The sequence below is a fragment of the Ictidomys tridecemlineatus genome, chromosome 12, assembly GCF_052094955.1.
Source record: "Ictidomys tridecemlineatus isolate mIctTri1 chromosome 12, mIctTri1.hap1, whole genome shotgun sequence".
Taxonomy (NCBI): Eukaryota; Metazoa; Chordata; class Mammalia; order Rodentia; family Sciuridae; genus Ictidomys; species Ictidomys tridecemlineatus.
Window position 1 is genome coordinate 10895915 of NC_135488.1, and position 21988 is coordinate 10917902.

Sequence of the window (21988 nt, forward strand, 5' to 3'; positions counted from 1 at the left end):
ATGTCAATCTATGGAATGGAATAAAGAATCTGCAAACCTCATAACTGACGAGGAGTTAATATCCAAAATGTATAAGGAATTCAAACAATTCATCAGCAGGAAAATAAGCAACCTGATTAAAAAATGGAAAAAGAGCCCTGGCTTTTTTTCAAAAGAACAGACATAGGTGGGAGTGACAGGTACAATAAAGAAAAATACAGCAAAGTCAGGGAGACCTAGATGGCACCTCCACGCTAAGGGGGTCTCCTACTTCTTCCACATGTTCATATTGCAACGGGCCTCCCACTGTGCATCTGAGAACACTCTGTGGGCATCTGTAGCCTTTCAAGACCCCAGAAACCATGCGGGCACCCCAGCACCAGCAGAGCATTTGTGCACATCACAACAATCACCCCGGGTGAGAACTCTCCATTCCACTCTGTACTAGGCCCTGCCATCTGTACTGATCAGTCCAACCCCTCTCCTTCCTGTTTCTTGATTATACTACCATGGTTCCCACACATGGATGCCAGGGTGCTTGTGCCCCCCCCCAACCATTTGAGTTCCAGGAACAGTGGAATGTGTTTGGGAACTTCTGGATGACGGGAAGTCCCACCCTCCAGGGTTTCATCTTCAATGTAATGAGTGCAGAGGGAGCCAGGAGGGCTCTGTCAGGTAGAGAGAGGTGGGAGCTGATGGAGCCTCAACTAAGTGCCCAGGACTCTGGGTTCAGAGCTGGTGTTATGTGGAATTGTTGAGAGAAGTGAAGAAAACCCAGCTCACTGTACGCAGAGACAGCAGATGCCCTCACGTGGTCAGGCTGCTGTGCTAATCAGAGCCCCAAGATGTTCCACAGGTGTGGAGGTGGGGAACCCACGTGCCAGCCCAGGCTGTTCCTGAGCACCTCTACCTGGATTCGAAAAACGTGACTCTGCATCAGAGTCCTCACATCAATGTATCCCGGCCCCCCACCCCAAAAGTTCTCTCAGAGACAGTGAGGTTCCACTGCTCTGGACTTGCCCTTTTCTCTGGGATTCTGGGGGACCATTAATTAGGAGGTCACAACAATTCTCAGCACACAGGCTGAGCCTACTGAGATCCCAGGAGTATCCAGGCATTGCTTCTATTTATAGTCCATCATGTCCCACGACACTGTGGACACGTATTGCACTCACCTAAAGAAACCACCAGGCCCAGGGCCTTCGTGCCACTGGCCTGCAGACACCTGGAGGAACAGGCAACCTATAGGCTGCGTGGAACCAAAGACCCTAGATCCTGGGATCTGAGCTGGACACACAGCTCACGTGCACACAGTCACCACTGTCACTGAGAGTGCAATTGAAACACCCGCAGAGTTAGCAGTGGACCTGATATGCCCACGAGTGGGGGTGAACTGCATCCTTTGAAAATGATCGTGTCCAGAGAAAGGCAAATTTTGCAGGATTTCACTTATCTCAGATTCTCAATTATCAGGTTCATAAAAAGATAAAGTACAATGTTCTTTTCCTGGGCCTCAAGGGCACTAGAATTCCGCATTGATGGCAAGAGTATGTCCACGTGAGTTCTGGAGATGCATGGTGGTGACGCCTATACACCAACATCAACATGTTTAATGCCACTCAACTGTGTCCTCCAAAATGGTTTAATTACAAAACGGATGTTTGGTGTCAATTACCACAATGTAAACCCTTGGGAGACTGCTGATTGACTTATCTTAGCGTAAGTCAATGAATAAAGGTCCTCTGGTGTCAAGCTACAAAATGTGGGATGAGCATGGATGAGGATGGGCGGGAATATCCTTCCCCTCTAACACAATTAGGGAAGGATGTGCTGCCCTCAAGTGGCTGGGGGGCCTGGGATCCTGCCACAGAGGGGGATTCCAAACCTCACATCCCCTGACCCAGGCCAGAAGACCAGGTAGAGTCCAAGGACCCTGGGGCGGCCCAATGGCAATAAAGGTCAAAAGGAACTGGGATCTACCTGGACCCTCAATCCCCTACTCTGAGCAGGGCTGCATGACGAGGCCAGAGGCCATCCACAGCAATCTGCCTTTACAGAAAAACAGGGACTCCAGGCTGCCTCTGGCTCACTGACTCAGGGTGGTGTTTTCATAAGTAAGACCACTTCCTCACATTTGACCAGCAGCTCATGCGCTGACAGCACAATGGCTGGCTTGACTCAGGCCCTGAGAAATGAAATAGAAAATTCATAGCAAACCCTTCTTTATCTCTTCCACATCATCAGGGGGTGTGATTCATTTCCATCAACAAAGATGTCTGAAATGATGTCTAAACATGCTGGGGACTCACGTCCGTGTGGAACTTTTCAGGATAAAGGGGATCAAATCTCATGAAGCAACTCTTCTCTCCTCTAGCCCATGGGCAATGCAAGGAACCTGCATGTTACCAGAGGCTCACTCTCTCTTCTCATGTCTTCTGGAAAGGATTCAGGAATGCTTCCTTCAAGGTGAAGCAGAAGCCTGCATTCCCAGCTGCACAGAAGTGTTTGAGGGCAGTGTCTCCCTTAAAACCCAAGAAGAAAAACAGGTCATTAAACAGGCACATGGATTAGAGTACATGATCAATGATCCCTCCTCCCTGAAGCCTTCCACATGCCCACCTTCCACATTCACAGAGAAATGCTTGGCCATTCTCAAGACCAGGAGACCATGATGCTCATCACCAGGAAGTCAATAGGCACATGAACAGAGCAGCATGGATTGCAGAAGGTGGCACACCAAGGATCTGCAGCACAGCTGCTAGAACACCAGAGCTTAACTTCAGTATTGACTTTCTGCCACCTGCCAAGTACGATGTTAATGTCAAGCACAACATGCAGATATGCAAGTAGTGGGTGACACGGTGCATCCATTCACAGAAGTGGGCAACATCTTCATTGGAACAAGGAAGTATCTTATCCTTACTCATCAAAATCATCACAAAGAATAAAATGGATGCAAGACTTCTCATTTCACTATCATGTAGCTGTTGGAATTCCCTATTAAATAATACCTCCTCCAAAATAAAAAAATATCTCAGACATGTGTCAACTATTCGATGGATGACATTTTAAAAACTAGGCCTTTACTTCATATTTATGTATGCTATAGCCCTGCCTAAGGCTCTTTGAGAAAGGAGCACATAGAATTGGATCTTTGCAAATCTCACATTTGCCGATAAATATTACCGACAATGTCAGGCATGGCGAAGTGAAAAGTGGGACTTTGGATACTCAAAGAATGCTATGTTGTGAGATTGGTGTCTCTGACTCATAGACAGCATGTGGTTTCTATGAAAGCTGGTGAGGGAGCAGGAGTAACGAAGCTCATGGAACAGGTGACCTCAGGGAATACTGACAGATAGGCCAAACTGGAGAACATGTTCCAGCTAACATTGGTATTTGGGCTCCTGAGCCCAGTCCTGTTTGAAAAAAAGTTGCAGACAGGCAGTGTTCATGTACAAAATGTCTACCATGTAAAAGTGGGTAATTGAAATGTCATCTAGGTACACATCTGATAGAATGGTCAGCCAACCTATGAATTTCATTCTAACAAATAAAAAGAAAAACACAGACATGAGACATAAAGATAAAACCTTGTCTTCACCAGGATGCCTAAAAATAAGTTTTATTTGCCTCATGCAAATAGCTTTCAATAGAACTTCTGATTTCTGAATGAACCCATTCAATTTTATAATGCACAGATCATAAGGTTTTCTTTACAGAATATTCTCTTCTTCTTCTTCTTAAAGCCTCACATAGACAATGTCTCACAGGACATAGGAGGGGAATGACCCAAAGGATGAGAGAATGGCTGGAACCGTTCTCAAATGTGCCCATGTAGCCTAAAGTTTGAAGGCACCTAATTGTACTCTAAAACAATGATGAACCTATTTGATCCATTAATTAATAAATAGCACCGCTTTGCCACTTGAACCAAATCACAGAAAAATGGAAACAGATGATCGAATTCCTCTTCTCCCATCACTTCCTGGCCCAGACTCTCCCCAGAGGTGACTCTGGTCATCTGTCTATTAGGGAGTCACCCGTGGTCCCTTATCTCTCAGAAAAGAAAATCACCTCAGCTACTGTCCCTAAAGCCAAGTGATGGCTGCGGTTTCCACACTGTGTGGATCTGGAGAGATGCACAGTGCCGCTGGACCAGCCTATGTTCAGGGCTGTGTCTGTGTCCCACAGCTGAAACATGTGGTCCAGGGTCTTCTTTCCACCCACAGGTCCTAAGAACTTGCAGTCAGCACGTGCCTCCTTATTCACTGTGGCCACAGACTTCCTGCCAATGGCCATTGCATTGTACATGTCTTATAATTTAACACGGCATTGAAATGAACTTCCTTCTGGGAGCTTCCCAGGGCACGTCCCAAGACCTGAATTTCTGTGTTGTAGGGAGCATAGCATTCGTGCATTTTTTAAGTTTCATGGATAATGTTAAATGTGCCTCCAAAGTGTATGAAAAAAGCTTATCTTCCTATCCCCTCCCAGCACATATTATCAACATCCTTAATTTTGGTAAAAAATAAATAAATAAAACACATCATTTGAGCCTGTGTTCATCTTCTTGCCAGCTGTGTTCCAGTGACCTCCTCCCATGCATAGTGCTCATCTGTGTTTCTCCTCGTGCCTCCTGTTATACTGGGTTGCCATTTCCTCCCAATCAGTCCCTCTGTTTTGACAATGTTTGGGGCATATTTCGTTGGAGAGTAGTTTCTAACGTGGATGGTCAATTGAACCATCTTGACAGCTTTGGGTTTTGAGGATTGAAGCCAACCCTCCCCATTTCTAGGCCACAGCCTCTTCTCCTAGATTTCTACCAGTATTCCAGTAAATATTTCATTTAATTTGGTTGGTCTCTGTGTCTGGGTTCAAGACTTAGGTCCTGCACTTGCTAGCAGGGACATTGTGCTTTCTGGTTTGTTGTGTTGGCTTCTTGGGGACACTGTGAGGATCAGGTAGGCAAGGCAGGTAGAGTGGCTGGCCTAGAGCATGGCCCAGAGGGAGCGTTTGATCAACATTATTTGTAAAATGACAGCTGTCAATTATCACAACCAACATGAAAGGCCATCCTAATAATCATCATTATTAAAATATTGGTCACAATAATGTTTTCTACTTCTATGGTACAACTGTATTATACTCTCCATGAGTGAGGTCACAGGCCATGTGTCATTGTGTGCCTGCTTCTGTCACTTAGCCTGGAGGCCCCTGGCATAGTTTGCGCTTCAGGACTGGAAGCTCTTTTACGATACAGTTTTCAAGTGGCCATTGGTCGCCTGATGGTTCTCCATGGGGTCATCTGAGCCTGGCTTGCATCTGGCTCCTGCAAGCAACATCCTGTTTTGCTAGAAACTCCATCGAAAGAGGCTTGGAACTCCTGCTCTCTTGTTCATCTCTGAAGTTCTGCCATTTCTTCTAAGATGGCTCCATCTCCAAACCCCCTCCCCTGCTCCAGGGCTTTGAAGCGGTTTCTTTGGAAGCTTCTGCACAGGGTTAAGGACAAGCCATTCCTCACATGCTCCTTCAACAGGAGGAAGAGAGGGACCAGAGGGGCCATAGGGAGCAACCTCCTGCTCTGTTCCAGGCAGCCACTTCCAGGCTGGGGCTGCAGCCTGGGGCTCTCAGGACGGCTCTGGCTAAGGGGGAAGCCCTACCCAAGCCTGGGTCACAGCCTCCCATGCCCCAGGGCAGCTGGTGAGCACTGGTGGAGGGTGGAGGGGAAGGCTTGCACCCCAGGAGTCGGGTCTGGACAGCATTCAGGTGGGAAGAGACCACTGGTCACCAAGGGGATGTGAAGCAGGGGGTGACCCAGGGCAGCCATGAGATCTCCTCTAAAGAACACTGTGGTCCCAGCAGTACAAAGGGACTGAGTGACATTATTACTCTTCCCTGTTTTAAGGACAGAGGTGTGGAAGGGATTCCTGAGAGTCACAGAAAACGTGGCTCACAGGTTTCATTTTGCCATCTAGGAGTGACTTTGGCCGCACTGGTGGCAATTCCCCGGACCTTTGATGAGCCCCCTGGCATCCTCCCAGTGAGTCCTCCCAGGCCCAGTCTCAGGGGCAGACAGCTGCTCTGACTGCTCTCCCTGGACCTGAGGATCACATAGGGTTTTGAAATTCTTTTTGTTGCCGCACTGGGCATTGAGCCCAGGGCCTTGCACATGCTAGGCAAGTGCTCTACCGCGGAGCTCACCCAGCCCTGAGGGTGACAGGTTTGGAGAGCATTTGCTACCTGAGTCTTGGTGAGGTGAATCCTCATAGCCCTGAAGTCAGCACGTTTCTCTACCAGCTGCGTTTGCAGGGTTAAGATCTTAGCTTGAGTTTTGATTTCCCTTATTTCTTCACTTCTCTCTCTCTCTCTCTTTTGGTACCAGGGGTTGAACCAAGGGGTGCTTTACCACTGAGCCACATCCCCAGCCCTTTTTAAAATACTTCATTACAGACAGAGTCTCACTGAGTTGCTCAGAGCCTCACTAAATGGCTAAGGTTGGCTTCAAACATGTCATCCTCCAGCCTCAGCCTCCAGAGTTGCTGGGATTACAGGCATGCACCACTGCCCCCCAGCTCTGCACTATTCTTAATCAGAGAACATGTGGGGCTATGTTTACTAGTTATGAATTGAGTTGCCCTCCAGAGAAAAGGAAAAGTAACAAAGCACTGCTGTGTGGGCAAATCATTAATGACCCCAGGACAGGGTCAGCTTTCTCGCAAGGAAACCCCACTGCGAAAAAGGAGCCCCTTGGCCAACGCAGTGGTGCACTCCTGGAATCCCTGCACCTCAGGAGGCTGAGGCAGGAGGATCAAAAATTTCAAAATCAGCCTTAGCAATGGCAAGGCACTAAGCAAATCAGTGAGACCCTGACCCTAAATCAAATTCAAAATTGGGCTGGGGATGGGGTTCAGTGGTCAAGCATCCCTGAGATCAATCACCGGTACCACCCCCCACCCCCCACCCCCCATGAAATAAAAGAGCCTCTGCTAAGGACTTCCATGTTGGCTGAGGCAGCTGCCTGCAGTGGGTGTCCTGCAGAATGCAGTCAATCTCCCCAGGCCTGGGCTGTGGGTAGGGGTTGGCCCGGAGACCAGGGGTTAGCCCCCAGCTAATGATCACTTGGTATTGTGGTTTGGATTTCAAATGTCCCCATTGCCCATGTGCTAAAGGCTTGGTCACCAGCCTGTGGCCCTTGGGACATAATGGAAACTTTAGTAGGTGGGGCCTCCTGGAAGGAATGAGATCATTAGGGGTGTGACCTTGAGGGGGATATTGGGACCCAGACCAGTCCTACCCACCCTCTTCCCAGTTACCCAGAGATGAGCAGCCTCCTCTGTCATGTGCTCCAGCTGCCAGGATGTCCTACTGTGCTGCCACAGGCCCAAAGCAACAGGGCTAAGGTGCCATGGACTGAGACCTATGCAGCCATGAGCCAAAAGAAACCCTGTTTCCTTTTAAGGGGATTCTCTCAGATGCTTTGTCACAGCAACAGAAAGCTGACAGCACCCTTGGTCTGTGACCCCGCTTTATAGATGGGGATGCTGAGGGCCCAGAGGAAGCCGACCAGCCCCAGGTCACATGGTCCCGTAAAAACAATTATTATCCATTCATTCACTGACTACATGGCAGGAGTTGGACTCCAGATCTCAGTGTTTGAAAAAGTTGTGTTTCCTTCCTGCCCCTTAGTCCCTCGCTCTCTTTTTTTGTATGAATCCAAGAAGGACCTTCAGGAGATTGCAATGCCACCCAGTCATCGTAGCCAGCTTTGTACTTGAACATGAAGTTCATGGGATGTTTCTGCTTCACATTGTGTTAGTCACTAGTCATCAGAGAGCTCTGTGCTTTCACCTACAGAGTGCCACCCCACTTCCCTGCTGCAAGGGCTCTTCCTGCCAGGTCACCTGCTGGATGGAGGGCACTGCCCAGTGCCCTAGATCTCTCCTGAATGTCCTGTGACCAACCCACTGCAGGCCAGGCAGACATCCACAGAAAAAAAACAGCGAGAGGGTCTGGCGCACCCTGCAGAAAGCACCCCTGTCCAGGTACTGTTATATAGATGCCCACAAAACATTCCTCAAACCTGCAGCAGCTTGGACTGCATCCAAATGCAACCACAGGCCGAGCACAGTGCCACCCACCTGTGCTAGAGTGACTCCGGAGGTTGAGGCAGGAGGATTGTGGGTTTGAGGCCAGGTTTAGCAACTTATTGAGGCACTGTCTTAAGATAAAGAATTAAAAGGGCTGAGGATGTAGCTCAGTGGCAGAGCCCCTGGTCCAATCCCCAGTACCAAGAGGAGGTGGAGATACCAGAGATGGGAACTTCTGAGTTGGGTCAATGGTAACTCCAAGTCCAATGAGACTGAATGCACAGGGGAAGCTTTAACCCGCAAAAGAAAAGGAGGCAGAGAGCTTCAGCTCCAGGTAAAGGACTAGGAATTGAACCCGGGTGCCTTACCACTGAGCACACCCCAATCCTTTTTATTCTTGTTTTGAGAAGGGGTCTTGCTACGTTGCTGAGGGTCTCACTAAATCACCAAGGTTGACCTCAAGTGATCCTCCTGCCTCAGCCTCCTGAGATTCTCTGGGATTACAGGCATGCACCACCATGCCCAGCAGGAAAGGAACTTTTATCAGTGCAGCCACACGGGAAAGGCAGGGGACCCACATCTTAGCCTGTCTTCAGGGGGTGACAATGACTTGGAGCTTTTATAGAGAGGGGAATGAGGGCAAGGGCTTGGGCTTTGCACAGCTGCCAAAGCAGGTGGTCCTGACCAGTTGAGGTCTGTCCATCTTCCCAGGATTGGCCAGGTGGTGCCTTGTCAGGAGAGCTGTGTCACCTGCTTTGGCTCTCAGATGCACATCAATCAGACCTTGTTCCTGGGACATGAAACAGACTGCATGGGGGCGGGGGTCTAAATTCTGAATTAAGAGCAACTTCCTTCTGCTGAAAATAGAGACGGGCTGCAACCCCACGCCCACCTCAGGAGCCAGAAAAGCTAAGATGGGTCCCGCCCTTCCTCAGGCCTGAACACAGGCCATAGGCCTAGGCATTTTCTGTGTTTTTCCCATTTTTGCTTTTCTTCAGGCCAAGGAAATTCACATATGTAGATCACTTGGGTTTTGTTTCTATAAACTGTAACCACTTCTGTGGGTCAGGGGCTTCTTCCAAGCCTTCTGGCTGCTTCTCCCCAGTTTGATCAAAGTTCTTTATTTTTTCCTTTTTCTTTCTTTCTTTATTTCTTTTTTTTTTTTTTTGCCTGTTCCTTGTGCTGGTGGGCACTGATGCAGCCAGCAGGGTCCAGTAACAAATCCAAGGTGACTCAGGCAAAGGGGATGGATGGGCCATATATTGAGGCAGAGATACTGCCCTTCTAATTCTGCCTTTAGCATCCATTGGATGTCTGCGGGTAGACGTGGAGGGCTGGAGTCCTCCTTACAAACTCCCCAAGACTCAAGTCAGAAAACACTGAAAGCCCTGTCGCCCTCAGGGACAGGGCCCCAGACAGTTCCTCGGTGCCTCCCAAAGGCTGCCAAGGGAGATGTCACTTGAGGCCCGACTCCAGGAGGATCATCAAGGGGCGTGACAGGGGGACTTCAGGTAAAAAGCCACAGCCAGCTCGCCCTAGGACCCCAGCCCTCACCAGCCCCACCGCGTTCCTGGACAGAAAGGTTTCCTCGAGCATCCTCACTGGGTGTCCCTGCAGCAGGGCCCCAAGATTGTTCTGGAAAGGGATCTGTCAGGTGGGAGCGACAGAATCTCATGAAATTTTAAGTACAACAGAATGCCAAATGACTACTCATTCCAGTGAAGACAGGCTGCAAATAAGACTTAGAACACGTGCTGCAAACAAGACTTAGAAAAGTGTCCTCAGAGAAGATTCTGTCATTCTGCATTTGCTTCTGAAAGTTGAAGCACACAGTTCTAATGAGCCCAGGAAGAGGTTGATACCCAGTTGAGTTGGCATATGATGTGCCAGAGCTCAGGACTTCAGGGCTGCTGTCAGGTGGTTCCCGGGCTCTTCTGGTCCTCACCTTCACTCAGTGTCTTTTTGTTGGTGATGTCATTCAGCAATGGATTACTGGCCCAGAGATTGTTCAGTATTGCTCAGTAGGATCAAAACACTGTCACCAGTTGTAGGAAGCCAACTCCAGGTGAGAAACTTGATAGATGTTAATGCACACGGCTTCACACCAGCAACCTGCCCCTCAGTGATCATGCTCTCTAAAACATACACCATGCTAAATTGTGTGGAAGCATTCTAGGTCTAGCCAAACCACACGATCTTTCAAAAACAGCCCAATAACATTTAGAGGATTCACTCTCCAAAGCAAGCTTGCCAATGCCTGAGCGCCCACACACTCGATTGGCGCCAACCTCACCTCCTTTTAGAATGCACACATCCACCAAGATACCACTGCCTGTGGTGGTTGAGCGGCCTCTCCAATGGATGAGGTGGATGTGAATGTAACACGTGAATGAATTAGCATTTACCATCAACTGGAAGAAAAAATCCATTCTCTAAGATATGATGACGGAGCTGCTCTGTGATCTAGACCATCCCCCTCTCCTGCATCCTCTCTCTTTTCCTCTGCCTTGATGGACCTCCAACTGAGCCCAGAAAGATGTGTCCTTTCTAGTCAGAAGCCCTGTCATGGCTTCCATTTCCAGGCCCTGATTCCTGGTTAACTGCAGCCAGAGCTCGCTTTCAAGGTAGTTTCTTCAGATCCCTTCCCTACCCTAACCACAGTGTGGGCTCTGGCCCCACCCTTACTCTCTACACCACCATTCCACATTAGGGTCTTCCTGTCCCTCTCTGTGACCCAGGACTGCCCATGACCGACCCCACCCAAGAACAAGCTGTTGAACCAGGTGCCATCAAATGGATGAAATGACCAGAGATGGCTAACTTGAAGATTTCACAGAATAGTCCATGAGACAAGGAATATCCTGAACCAGTGAAATGACATAAGAGGAAGTCAATGAATTCTAACCTCAAGGGCAAATCCTACAGTACACTGGCTCTCAAATTCAGCTACACACTGGAGCCACCTGGGAGCTGTGCATAGTACTGACCGCTGGACCACCCACTGGCCCTGGGCTGATGGAATGGCTCTGGGCTAAGATGGGACACTGGGGTTTGTAAATTACCAGTTGAGTATAATATAAAGCAAACTTTGAGAACATTGCTTTTTTCCCCACATGAAGAACTGTGTGCATACAGATGCAGAAGTACACAAATCTGCAGCATAAACCTCCTTGAGGGCCATAGATTAAATGCACTGCAGTCACCAGCATCCTGGCTAGGAACACCACCAGCCTCCTATTTCCACCTTCCAGGTGATTGCAGCCCCGCCATCCAAGCATGGAGGAGTCCTCCCTGCTGAGAAATTTCAGTGTGCAGAATGGAGAGCCCTCTCTCCTGGGAGTCCCTGCTTTGACAATAAGTGCACTGGAGAAGTTGAAATCAAGTGGGAGGCACATGGGCAGGCTTTCTGGATGAGGCCCTATTGAAAGAAGAATGGGATCTGAGGAGTGGACCAGAGAGAGGAAAGATGGAAAGTACAGCAAGTACATTCAGAGCCGAGGTCAGGCCCAAAATACAATGTTGGCTGACAAGAGAGCCCTTGCACCAGGATCAACAATTTTGAGAAGGCAATGAGGACTGCCTGAAAAGATCAATTCCAAAACATTCCATGGAAACTCACTCATCACACCTTTCTGAAAACACTGGAAATGTAGGTTTCATGCAAGGAACTCTGGGTGACAGATGGCAAAGTTTGCCAAATGCAAACATGCCTACCAGCTCTGAGAAGCCATTCTCATTCACACTGCTTCAACCAGGGAAAATCCCCATGTGCTCACTGAGAACAAGTTAGCTTGTGCCACTTGAAGCTGCTTCAACAAACAGCTTCACTTCTGCACTTCTAAGCTGTTCTCCTCAAGAACTTTCAGAGCACAGTTCAGGCCTGAAACACAAAGGGTGCCAGAAAGAGATCTCTTGAATCTAGCATCACCAACGTGCAGTGAAAAAGAGGACCAGCTGAAAAGATCAGTTCTCCAAAGTCTCACTGACATCCATTTGTCACACTCATTTACAACATTCACTTGAAGTGCAGGTGCCCACATGAGTGAACTGTTTTTTTTTTTTTTTTATCAATGGCACAGAGGCTTCAATGTGTAAGCATGCCTGTCACCTGTAAGAAGCAGTTTTGAATTCTTTTAGGTCAACAGGAAAAAAAAATAGCATGTGCTCACTTACAACAAAGTTAATCAACAAAGCAAATTGAAACTGCTTGCAGCAAACAGCTTCCATTCTCCCATTCCCCAGCTATTTCCAGCAATCGCATCCAGAGTCCAATTCCAGCTCAATATAAAATGTGTGCTCCCAAGGAAGCCTGTATAATTGACATCACCCAACTTGGGGAGGCAAGGGGAATGCTGAGAAGATCAGTTCTTCAAAACTCCTACTTTTTCAGAAAACTCATTGAAAGGCAGGGTACCCACTTGCAGCCATCAGTGGTTGACAGATGGCACAGAGGCTTCAATGTGAAACCGTGAATGCCAATCATTACAAGTGCTTCTGACACACTCTAGTGCAACCTGGGACACCCCAAAGTGCTCAACGAGAACACACTTTGTTCCTGCAAGTGGAAGCAGCTTGCATGAACTGTTTCAATCAGGAAATTCCAAGCTCTTCTCAGCAATCACATTCAGAGCACAGTTTTGGCCCAATAGAAAAAGGGTCCTAGCAAGAGGGTCCCACACCTACGATCACCTTCATAAGGTAGCTTCCCATCTTCTGTGTGGAAGTGGGTTTCTCCTTGGCCCTTATGCTGTGGAGGAGACCACTAGGAGCTAAGCTTCATGCAGGACCATCTGACCTGGACTTTTTGCAAGCCCTATGAAGCCCTCACACAAGCTCAAATGCTACAGGACTCTGCAGACCAGTCCATGCAACAGTAGACATTCATTCATTGTCTAGAGTCTACAGGTTCCTAAATGCACGGCATTCATTGTCATCAAATGCACAATTTTGATCAAAAACCATCACCAGTAGATCAGGTAACAAATCATCACAGTAGATCAGGTAACAAAAACATATATATTTTAAAATAATAATATATTAATGGAAACAACAAATACAGGATAGAGTAACAACTGTGTTACTAAACAAGGTCAAGGACAATGGCAAACTATAGATTCAAACTTTGAAGCCAATAGTAATCAATGTAAATATTCCTGGGCTGCCTCAGCCCCGCCCAGGCACACAGCAGCAGAATGGTTTTGCAAGCATCCTCAGGAGGGCTGGAGCCTTCTTTGCAGGACGAGAGGGAGGTTGAGGCTGGATCCACTCATCATTCTTTTGGGAGAGGCTCCTTTTCCTCAGCACGAAGTTGGGTTTTGTGTGAGGGTTCTTTGCGTAAAATACGTTGGCCTGCGCTGGAATCCTCAGCTCTGGGGAGAGAGGGGTGTACAAAATAAGGTGGCTCGGGAGGTGCTCCCTGGGACACCCCAACATCTGAGAGCCTGTGCCAGAAACTAACTGAGCCACACACCTGAGAGCTCTCCAATTCAGCACCAATACCAACAAGACAGCCTCCACAGTCCTCCCTGAGGAAGAACTAGGCAGAGCACTTCAACACACCTAATGTCTGTTCCTACCAAAGGCTTTGGACTCCAAAACATCCCAGGTCCTCTTGCGTCTGCCAAAGCACACCACTAGGGTTTGCATCTGAAATCTCCCACAAAAGTGCCGAAGATTCAGACCCCACATGAGCCATCTTCACAGGTGGGTTTGGAAGGAAGCATTGGATGGTGAGTGCTCTGATGTCAACATGAAATTCTCATTCAAGATGAATACACTACTGGGAGGTGGGAGGGACTGGAAGAAAGGTTGAGCATGCTTGGAGGAAGACCTAAACAGGAGTGCGCCCTGGGCAACAGTACCTTGTCCCTGTTGGCTCCACTGAATCCTCATTCTCCAAGTAGAGGTCCTCCTTCTCCTCTCCGTCTTTCTCTCTCTCCCCCTCTCCCAGCCTTGTTCTCTCTCTCCCAGTCTATGCCTTTGTGGCAAGGGCTGAGGAGCTGTCCACTGCCACACACTAGAGCTTTATGGACAGCCTCAGTGCACAACCAAAGAGAAAGTTGTGAAACCCAGAGAAAAGGCCTAGGATTCTCAAGTATGGCCACAGTGAGGACAGGCTGACCAGCACGGATACCACATTAGAGCCACGCTTCTGCATTGGTGGAGCCTGCTTCCATGTGAACCAGGCTTCTGAGAATGGAGGCCACATTCCAAATGCTGCCCTGCTGAGAACAATGATTCCAAAGACCAGCAAAGGGACTGCTTCCCTCCGACATGGTGTATGGCCCAGTGGTGCCATGACCCCGAGTGGGGGAATACAACAGCCAGCTTCTCCTTCCTCTGAACACCTCTTTCCTGTCGCCCTCCTCTAACCTAGAGCCTGTTCTCCATCCCTTCTGGGTTGGATGTGGGGATCTCTGCTATGAATTTCTTAGGCTACCAAGGCCCCAGACAGACTTCCTCTTCCATAGACTCTACTAACCTAACAGAAGGTTAAGATAGGAGACAAGTGATCCTAGAACTCATTGGGATGGTGGTCTTCAGCGTCCATAGGCTGGGATAATGGCTGCTGAGGTGTTTGGCTCACAAAAGCCAACCAACCAACCAATGAAAAAGCGCTGACATTATTATCAGATGAGCTCTGTGGCTACGTGCTCAGGAAGCCCTCATCTGACTCTAGTTAGGGATCATAACCTGGCTATTGGGATCACTCCTTGGCTAGTGGACTCAGGTGCGGAAGACCATGGAATTTATGCAAAAACAGATGATTCAAGCTGTCCCCCAGGCTGTGTTTTCTTCCCAATTTCATCCTGTTACTGCTTGCTAGAATCTTGGCAATGCTCTGCCCAGGCAGTGGTTTTCTTGTCACACAGAAGGCTTTCAATCCTACTGCTTCAGTCCACAAAATGCCAGTTCCATCTTTAGCCCATGCATGCCCATGTTCCTCTGAAACCACTCCTATCTCAGACCACAGAACCATACTGCTCCTGGAAAGAGGCTTTCCTCCTCACTCCTCAATGATGTCAGCTTTGCATGCGTCTTCATGTCCAGGGCAGGGCACCTGGTGGGGGAGCCGCACTAGCCACTGGGGTATACCAAAACACCTGGAGAGCTTACACCAGCAGAAGTGCAGTTGGCTTTGTGCACGAGCCCAACACACCCTGTTGGAGTGTTCTTGGGGGTCAGAGACTACTCTTTGGTGCTAAGAGTTGACCTGAGTCCACATCCTGACCCTTGCTCTCTGTCACCTGATTGTCCCACTTACTCTGACGGTGAGACATGATTTGGCCCAGCTCATATTCCTCCGGCTTCTCCTGAGTAAGCAAGTGTAGCTCGAGGGCCCTGCGGATGACGACAGGAGCCCGATCGTGGCAGGTCACCTGGAGCAGCATGGGAGACAGGCCTTCAGGAAATGGGCCTTGAAGTGACTACTCAAGGACAGTGGGCAGGGGCATTCTGGAGGCACCTCCACTCTAAATACAAGGGCAACATCCATGACCCTACTACCTGAGGCTGACCTCCTGCTCATCGCGTGGGCTCTTCACATAGGCTACTAGCCCAATCCTTGTACATAGGACTTCCTGGACCTGCCATTGCTCTTTGTGGAGCTGCACTTCTCTCCAAGTGAAAGGACCCCACTACCTGCATACAGATGCAATCTCATCCCACAAGTTGGGAGGAATGGGACAATAGCCTCCAAGATCCTAGGTCTGCCCGAGGATGCAGGCGGCATTGGGAATGGCCTAGGCACAAAACCGAGAGGCTTTGGTCTGGATTGCCAGGGCCCAAATCAGACCCAGGAACATGACCACACACAGGAGTGACGAAAGATAGCCATGAGAGCTCCTGGCCTCCAGAGGCTCAGTGCTGGCTGGGGTGTACGAGGGCACCTCATCCGGCAAGGGTGGTCATTGGGTTACCTGGACATTTAGTGTGCTTGCTCCACATCCATACTGACTCTGCAGAGAGACCCTCTCAGCTCCTTGTTCAAGGAACATGCAGAACCTCATACTGGTGTCCTGCTCCATAGAGGCCAGCATCCCATACAGGGGAACCTGCAACCTAGGTCCTGGCCTGTTCTCATCTGTCACCCATACCTGCCTCTGCCCTTCTGGACTGCATGCTGCCACCTGACACACAGACTCCCTCAGACATGGCGGTGGACAAGCTGCTGCTCTCCCTCATCTCAGCTCCAGCCCTTCACACTGACCTCTTCCTTGTTGATTCCCATCTATCCTCCTGATCATCCAGAAGCTCCAAATTCAAGAGGGCATGAGTAGTTCATGGTATTGGACCAGTGTCTGCTCCCCACCCAGGTGTAAGCACCAGGGGACACCCCTGCTCCCAGGCTTACCAAAACAGTCTTGGCCATCTTTGGACTTTGTGTTTCTAAGTGGACACGAATTAAGCAGGTGTCTCCCACCTGCTTGTGGGAAAGCGGCCTGGAGGACTTGCAGGTTGATTCTGAGAACTGTGGGGGATGGAACATCAGCAAACCCAGAAACAGAAAGCCACCCCAGCCTGTCAGTTGGCTCTATGGGCTTCTAGCACATATGTCCAGGTGCTCGGGCTTCTTATTTCCCCAGGTGGGAGTGGAATGGCAGCACAAGTACAGCTTGAATAAGGTAGGTGTTTACCTCCTTTCCCTTGACCTCGCGGCGTTTCCTCACGATGAAATAATATTTTATTTGTGGATTCATGGACAGATACATCAGTGAGTGGTCAGGGACCTTGATTTCTGCAGAGCAAAGTGGAGAGAATTGTTAGGTGGCACTCAAGGATTATACCACAAAACACCCACAACCCCTGAGAGTCTCCGCCAGGGCGAGCCTGCACCAGAATTGAGAGCCCTCCTATCCAGCTACAGTGCCACCAAAGACTTCCTTAGTGATTCTTCCCTGGAGAAGATGATGTACAGGATTCTAAACCAAAAGAGCACCTGGCAATGGAAACAGCACCTTGGGCCCAGAACTTCTCAGTGCAGGTTGGATCTGCCAAAGGGACACTGCTAGGATCTGCATCAGGATTGGCAAAGGCTCCTGTGCTTAGGCCTTTCTCCCCAGGGCAGCCATGCTCACACATGGGCATTCAGGGAAGCGTTGGATGGTGGGCGAATTCATCCCCTTGCCCTGGATGAATCCACTCATGGATGAATACGCGGAGGGGAGGTGGTATCCATCAGAGGTGTGTTGGGCATGGACATGGGAGGACTTCAGCAGGGTGGTGCCCTGGAGAACTCTATTGTTTTCTAGGATCGCTCTCCTTCCCCTTGTTTCTCATCAGGAGCTGTCTGCTTGGTACTTTTATTCTGGTTCTTGTTCTACTTCTGGCTCTTCTTTCTGTCCTGCATCTTCTTGTAGTTCTTTCTGGGTCTTTTTCCTGTTCTTACATGATTCCTTCTTGTTCTTCTTCTTGTGTATCTCCCTCCACCCTTCCTTCTGTTCACCTCCTTCTTTTTCTTCTTCTGCCTCCTGCTCTTTATCGTGTGATCCTCTCCCCACTCAGGAGTGTCTCTTTCTCCTCCTCCTCCTTCTCCTTCTTTCTCTGGCAATGGTGGGGCGTCCTGAGGAGTTCAAATCTATCACACTCTTCTGCCCAGATGCAGCCTCTGTTCAGTAGTCCAAGATGAAATCAGTTCTCAATCAATGGCCAGGAGTGAAACCAAGACCAAAGACAAGTGACTTCCTTTCTTTGTCATTGTCACAGTCAGGAAAGACTGAATAACACACACCACATTCTGGATAGGCTTCTACCTGTGGTAGTCAGCACCTCATCTGGACCAGGATTGCTAAAATAGATTCCACCTCCATAAAGCTTCCCCAATGAAAACAAGGTTTCCAAAATCTAGGAGAGGGCCAGCATCACTGCCACCCTCCTGCCATAAGGCATAGATGCCATCACACCTAGTGGGTTCCAGGCCCCCCGGAGTCCTCCCTTTTGACGTCTGTTACACACAAACCTCCCCTGGTCTGGAGCCTGCTCTCAACTGATGCTTGGGTTGAAAGTCTGTTTCTAAAATCACCTTTGTAGATTCTCGGTTTGGTAATTCCTTTTGACTGGCTTATTTTTTTACTAGGGATAAAACCAGAGGCACTTAAGCACTGAGACCATTCCCAGGCCTTTTGACTTGGGTAAAGGGTCTCCCGAAGTTTCTGAGGCTGTTTGGAAATCCCCATCCCCTTGCACTGCCTCCCAAGTCCCTGAGATTCGCAGACACTGCCCCTTGCCCAGCTCCTTGCACCTCAGTCTTCCTCATGTGTGAGACAGAGCCAACTCAAATGAGGCGGTGTGTGAAAATGGGAAAACTCACTTACGTGCCCGACAGATGGTGGGTTCTACTGTGGACAGGCTGGGATGGTGGAGGCTAGGAGTGTCGGGCTCACAAGAAAGGAAAGAGCACTGGCATTGTGGACAGCTCAGCATTGTGGCCTCTGTTCTTCAGATGCCCTTCTTTGTTGCTGGAAGGAATAATAACCTGGCCATTCTGATATCTCCAGGAGATGGGCACCCAGGCACAGAGGACTTGGAATTGTTCCAAATAGAACCCAAACAGGCTGTCCCCTGGCCTTGACTTCCTCTTCACTGAGTCCTGTTCCCAGCTGCTGCAATCCTGACATTCTTGAGTAGGCAGGACTTCTCATATCCTGGCCATGGATTGGGACCTGTGCGGCTTCCGTCCATAGCAATGCTGATCCAATCAGGACCCAAGCTCTGCTCCTCTTCATTTGAAGGCATCCTTATCAGTGAGCCATAAACCAAACTGATGATGGATTGAGCCTCTCTCTCTGCCTTGCCCTCATCGATATTAGCTTTGCATTGCCAGACCAGGTCCAGGGGAGAACACGTTTAGGGAGGTCCAGCAGCCCCCTGGGGCCGCACTGAACACCTCCACATTGGACACGCCCATCACTGCACTTGGTTTCCTGCACCAGGCCCACCACACTCTGGCTGTTTTAGGGCCAAGGCCCACTTTCTCTTGGCTGTGAGTTATCCTGAGCCCACTGTGGATCATGTCTCCCCACTGTCTGATTGTCTGACTTACTCTCATGCAGAGACATCATTCTCAGCAGCTCAAAGTTGTCCACATCCTCATGCTGCAACAAATTTTGGTCCAAGGCCCTGCGGATGAGGCTTGTCACCCTCTCCTGACATGTCACCTAGATCAGGGTGGGACAAATGTCATCAGAGAATGGCTTTTAGAGGAGCTACCCAGAAGACTGTGGTCAAACATTCAGGAGAAAAGTTAGCTACATATACAAGGGCACAATCTTGTTATCCTGCTACCTGAGTGTGGCCTCCATATACCCCCTGGTTTCTTGCAACGTGCTACTAGAACAATCCTGGTACAAATATCTGCCTGTACCTGCCATCTCCCCTCCCCCTGGGGAGCCACATTTCACTCAGGTCAAAGGACCAAACTACCTATGCACAGACACACTCTCATCTCACTGAGATGACAGCAATGGGCCAGGGATCTGCGCACCAAGTGTGCTCTGGGATGCAGGCTGCCTTTGTGGGTGGAAGAGGCAGATGCACTGAAAATTTTGGTCCTGACTGCCACTACACAAAACAGACTCAGATACAAGTGTGTGCACTTGAGTGCTTCATGATAGCCTGGAGAGGCCCTGGGCTCTGGAAGCTCGGTGCGGGTCTGGTTCTAATGATGTACTTGACTCAGCACTGGCAGTCACTGAACATGTCTCCTCTGCAGCTGGACACCTGCAGCATTAGCGTGTCTACTGCACATCCATAGAAATTCTGCCAAGAACCCCTATAGTTCTGTATTTACTTACATGAAAAGGCTGACATTCCGAAGCTGTGGCATGACCCCCCAGGTGATCCGACCCCAAATTTCCACACCTAGTCATGCTAAGGAGGTTCTCTTCCCTGCTACCAGGAACACACCCCCTCCTACACATGTGACAAGTCACTGCCAGCTCCTCTGCTCCAACCTCACTCATTGAGAATACCAAGTTCTAGGCACTGCAGCCTGCACCCTGGACATATCTCTGCCTTCATCTGTCCACAGCAGATGCCTTCATCTGTCCGTCTGCACTTCTGGCCTGCCACACCCACAATACACAGGCCCACTCACCGCTGCAGCTGGGCATGCTGAGGCTCTCCCCCCTCAGGGCAAGCCCTTAAGACTGACCTCTCTCTTCTTAATTTCCCACCACAGCCCCAGGGTTAGCTGTGTCTCCTGCCTTCCACTGTGTGGACACCCAGGAGGCAGCCCTGCTGTCAGGCTTACCGGAATGCGCTTTGTCTCCCTCAGGCTCTGTCCCTCTAGGAGGACGTGGACAAAGCGGCTGTCTTCCACCTGCTCGCTGGAGTGAAGCGGTGAGGAGCTGCTATTGGTGACTTTTCTCATGCACCACTCATTGCTTTGGGTGGCCTGGGGCAATGGTCCTGCAGCCACCGCAGAGCTGCTGCTCACAGCTGCTGGGATCCTGGATGCCACTGCCACAGAAGGCTCCAAGAACTGTGGGGGATGACAACATCAGCAAAGCCCAGCACCTGCACCCCACCCAGCCTGGCATTGGCTCTGTGGGCATTCTACAACATCCATCCAGAACCTGAGGTTCTTGTCCCCTTGGAGGATGTGGAGTGGCACCAGGAGTAAAGACTGAAGAAGGTGGCTGTTTACCTCCTTTGGCTTGACTTTAAACAACTTGCTGGCAGCTGTTTCCCGAAGAAGAAAGTCATAATCCACTCTGCCATCCAGGGCGTAATATACGTTTCCATCTGCAGGGATCCTCAGCTCTGGAGAGGCAGGGGCAGAGGCGTGGTAGGTGACACTCAAGGAATACACTACCCAACATCCCCCACAACTGAGAGCCTCTGCCAGCTCAGGTCTCACACACAGACCTGAGAGCCCCCGAATCCAGCTACTGTTCCACCAAAGACTCCCCACTGATTCCTCCCTGAGGACCCTCTATGCACAGGAGGTCCCCTACAGGAACACCTTTCAAGGAAATAGCCCCTTGTACCCTAGACCCTCTTAGTTCACGTTGGACCCACCAAAGACAAACAGCTACACTTTGTATCTAGATTGGTCCCCTAAGACTCATGTGTTCAAGGTTTTCTCCACACTGCAGCAATGATCACAGGTGGGTTTGGGGAAAAGCACTTGATGGTGGGTGCCTCCACCTTGCCAGTGGATTCATCCACTCATACAGGGCTACAATAATTGGAGGGGTCTGGTTTGGAGGTGTGTTGAGCGTAGGTGGAGGATGTCCACAGCAGGGCTGTGCCATCCAGAGATATATATTTCTCTTGAGTTCCCCACTTCTGCATTTTCTCCTCATGAGTATAATTCTCATTCACATTTTTAATCAATTTATTGTTATACTTCTTGTTCGGCTTGTGTTTCTCCTTATTGTTCTTGTTCTTCTTCATCTTCTCCTCATGCTCTTTCTTAAAGTCATCTTGACCTTCTTATTCATGGTCTCCTCCTTCAACTTATTTTCATTTTTCTACTCCTCTTTCTCCTCCTCCATGTCCTCCTTCTCCTCGTCCTCCTCATGCTTGTCCTCCTCCTCCTCGTCCTCCTCCTCCTCCTCCTCTTTCTTCTTCTTCTTTCTCTCTCCCTCTCCCTCTCTCTCTCTCTCTCTCTCTCTCTCTCTCTCTCTCTCTCTCTCTCTCTCTCTCTCTCTCTCTCCAAGAAGAGTTTACAAGCTGTGAAGGGTTCTATTCTACCACACTCTTCTCTCTAGAAATGGCCTCTGGTCCTAAGTGGACTCAGTTTGCAATGAATAGAAAGATTGGAAACCAGAAATGATTCTTCATTGAACTGCTTTTCTCATGTACTCAACTAGGTCAGGAAAGGTCGCCAAAGTAGGCACCCTGTGGTTGTCTGTCTTCTTTGACACAAGACAAAGAAGCCTCTCTTCTTGGCCCCTTGTGGATAATAGCTTTGC

At 49.4% G+C, this 21988-nt stretch overlaps 1 protein-coding gene across 5 annotated transcripts in view; it reads right to left on the reverse strand.

The window, feature by feature from the left end:
* Nucleotides 1–1603: 1603 nt before the first annotated feature.
* The window catches only part of LOC144369021 (uncharacterized), a 28777-nt gene continuing 8392 nt past the window's right edge, over nt 1604–21988 (reverse strand). The window contains exons 7-13 of one of the 5 annotated variants that reach the window (XM_078028085.1): nt 20716–20831; nt 20320–20550; nt 19111–19225; nt 16706–16806; nt 16423–16539; nt 15334–15448; nt 1604–2501 (exon numbers count right to left, since the gene is read on the reverse strand). In XM_078028085.1, the coding sequence (XP_077884211.1) occupies nt 2350–2501; nt 15334–15448; nt 16423–16539; nt 16706–16806; nt 19111–19225; nt 20320–20550; nt 20716–20831 (947 nt within the window). In that variant the 3' untranslated portion in view covers nt 1604–2349. Of the gene's footprint in view, nt 2502–13068; nt 13439–15333; nt 15449–16422; nt 16540–16705; nt 16807–19110; nt 19226–20319; nt 20551–20715; nt 20832–21988 lie in introns of those variants that run through there. The other 4 variants (XM_078028084.1, XM_078028086.1, XM_078028087.1 and 1 more) reach the window with 4 other exon arrangements.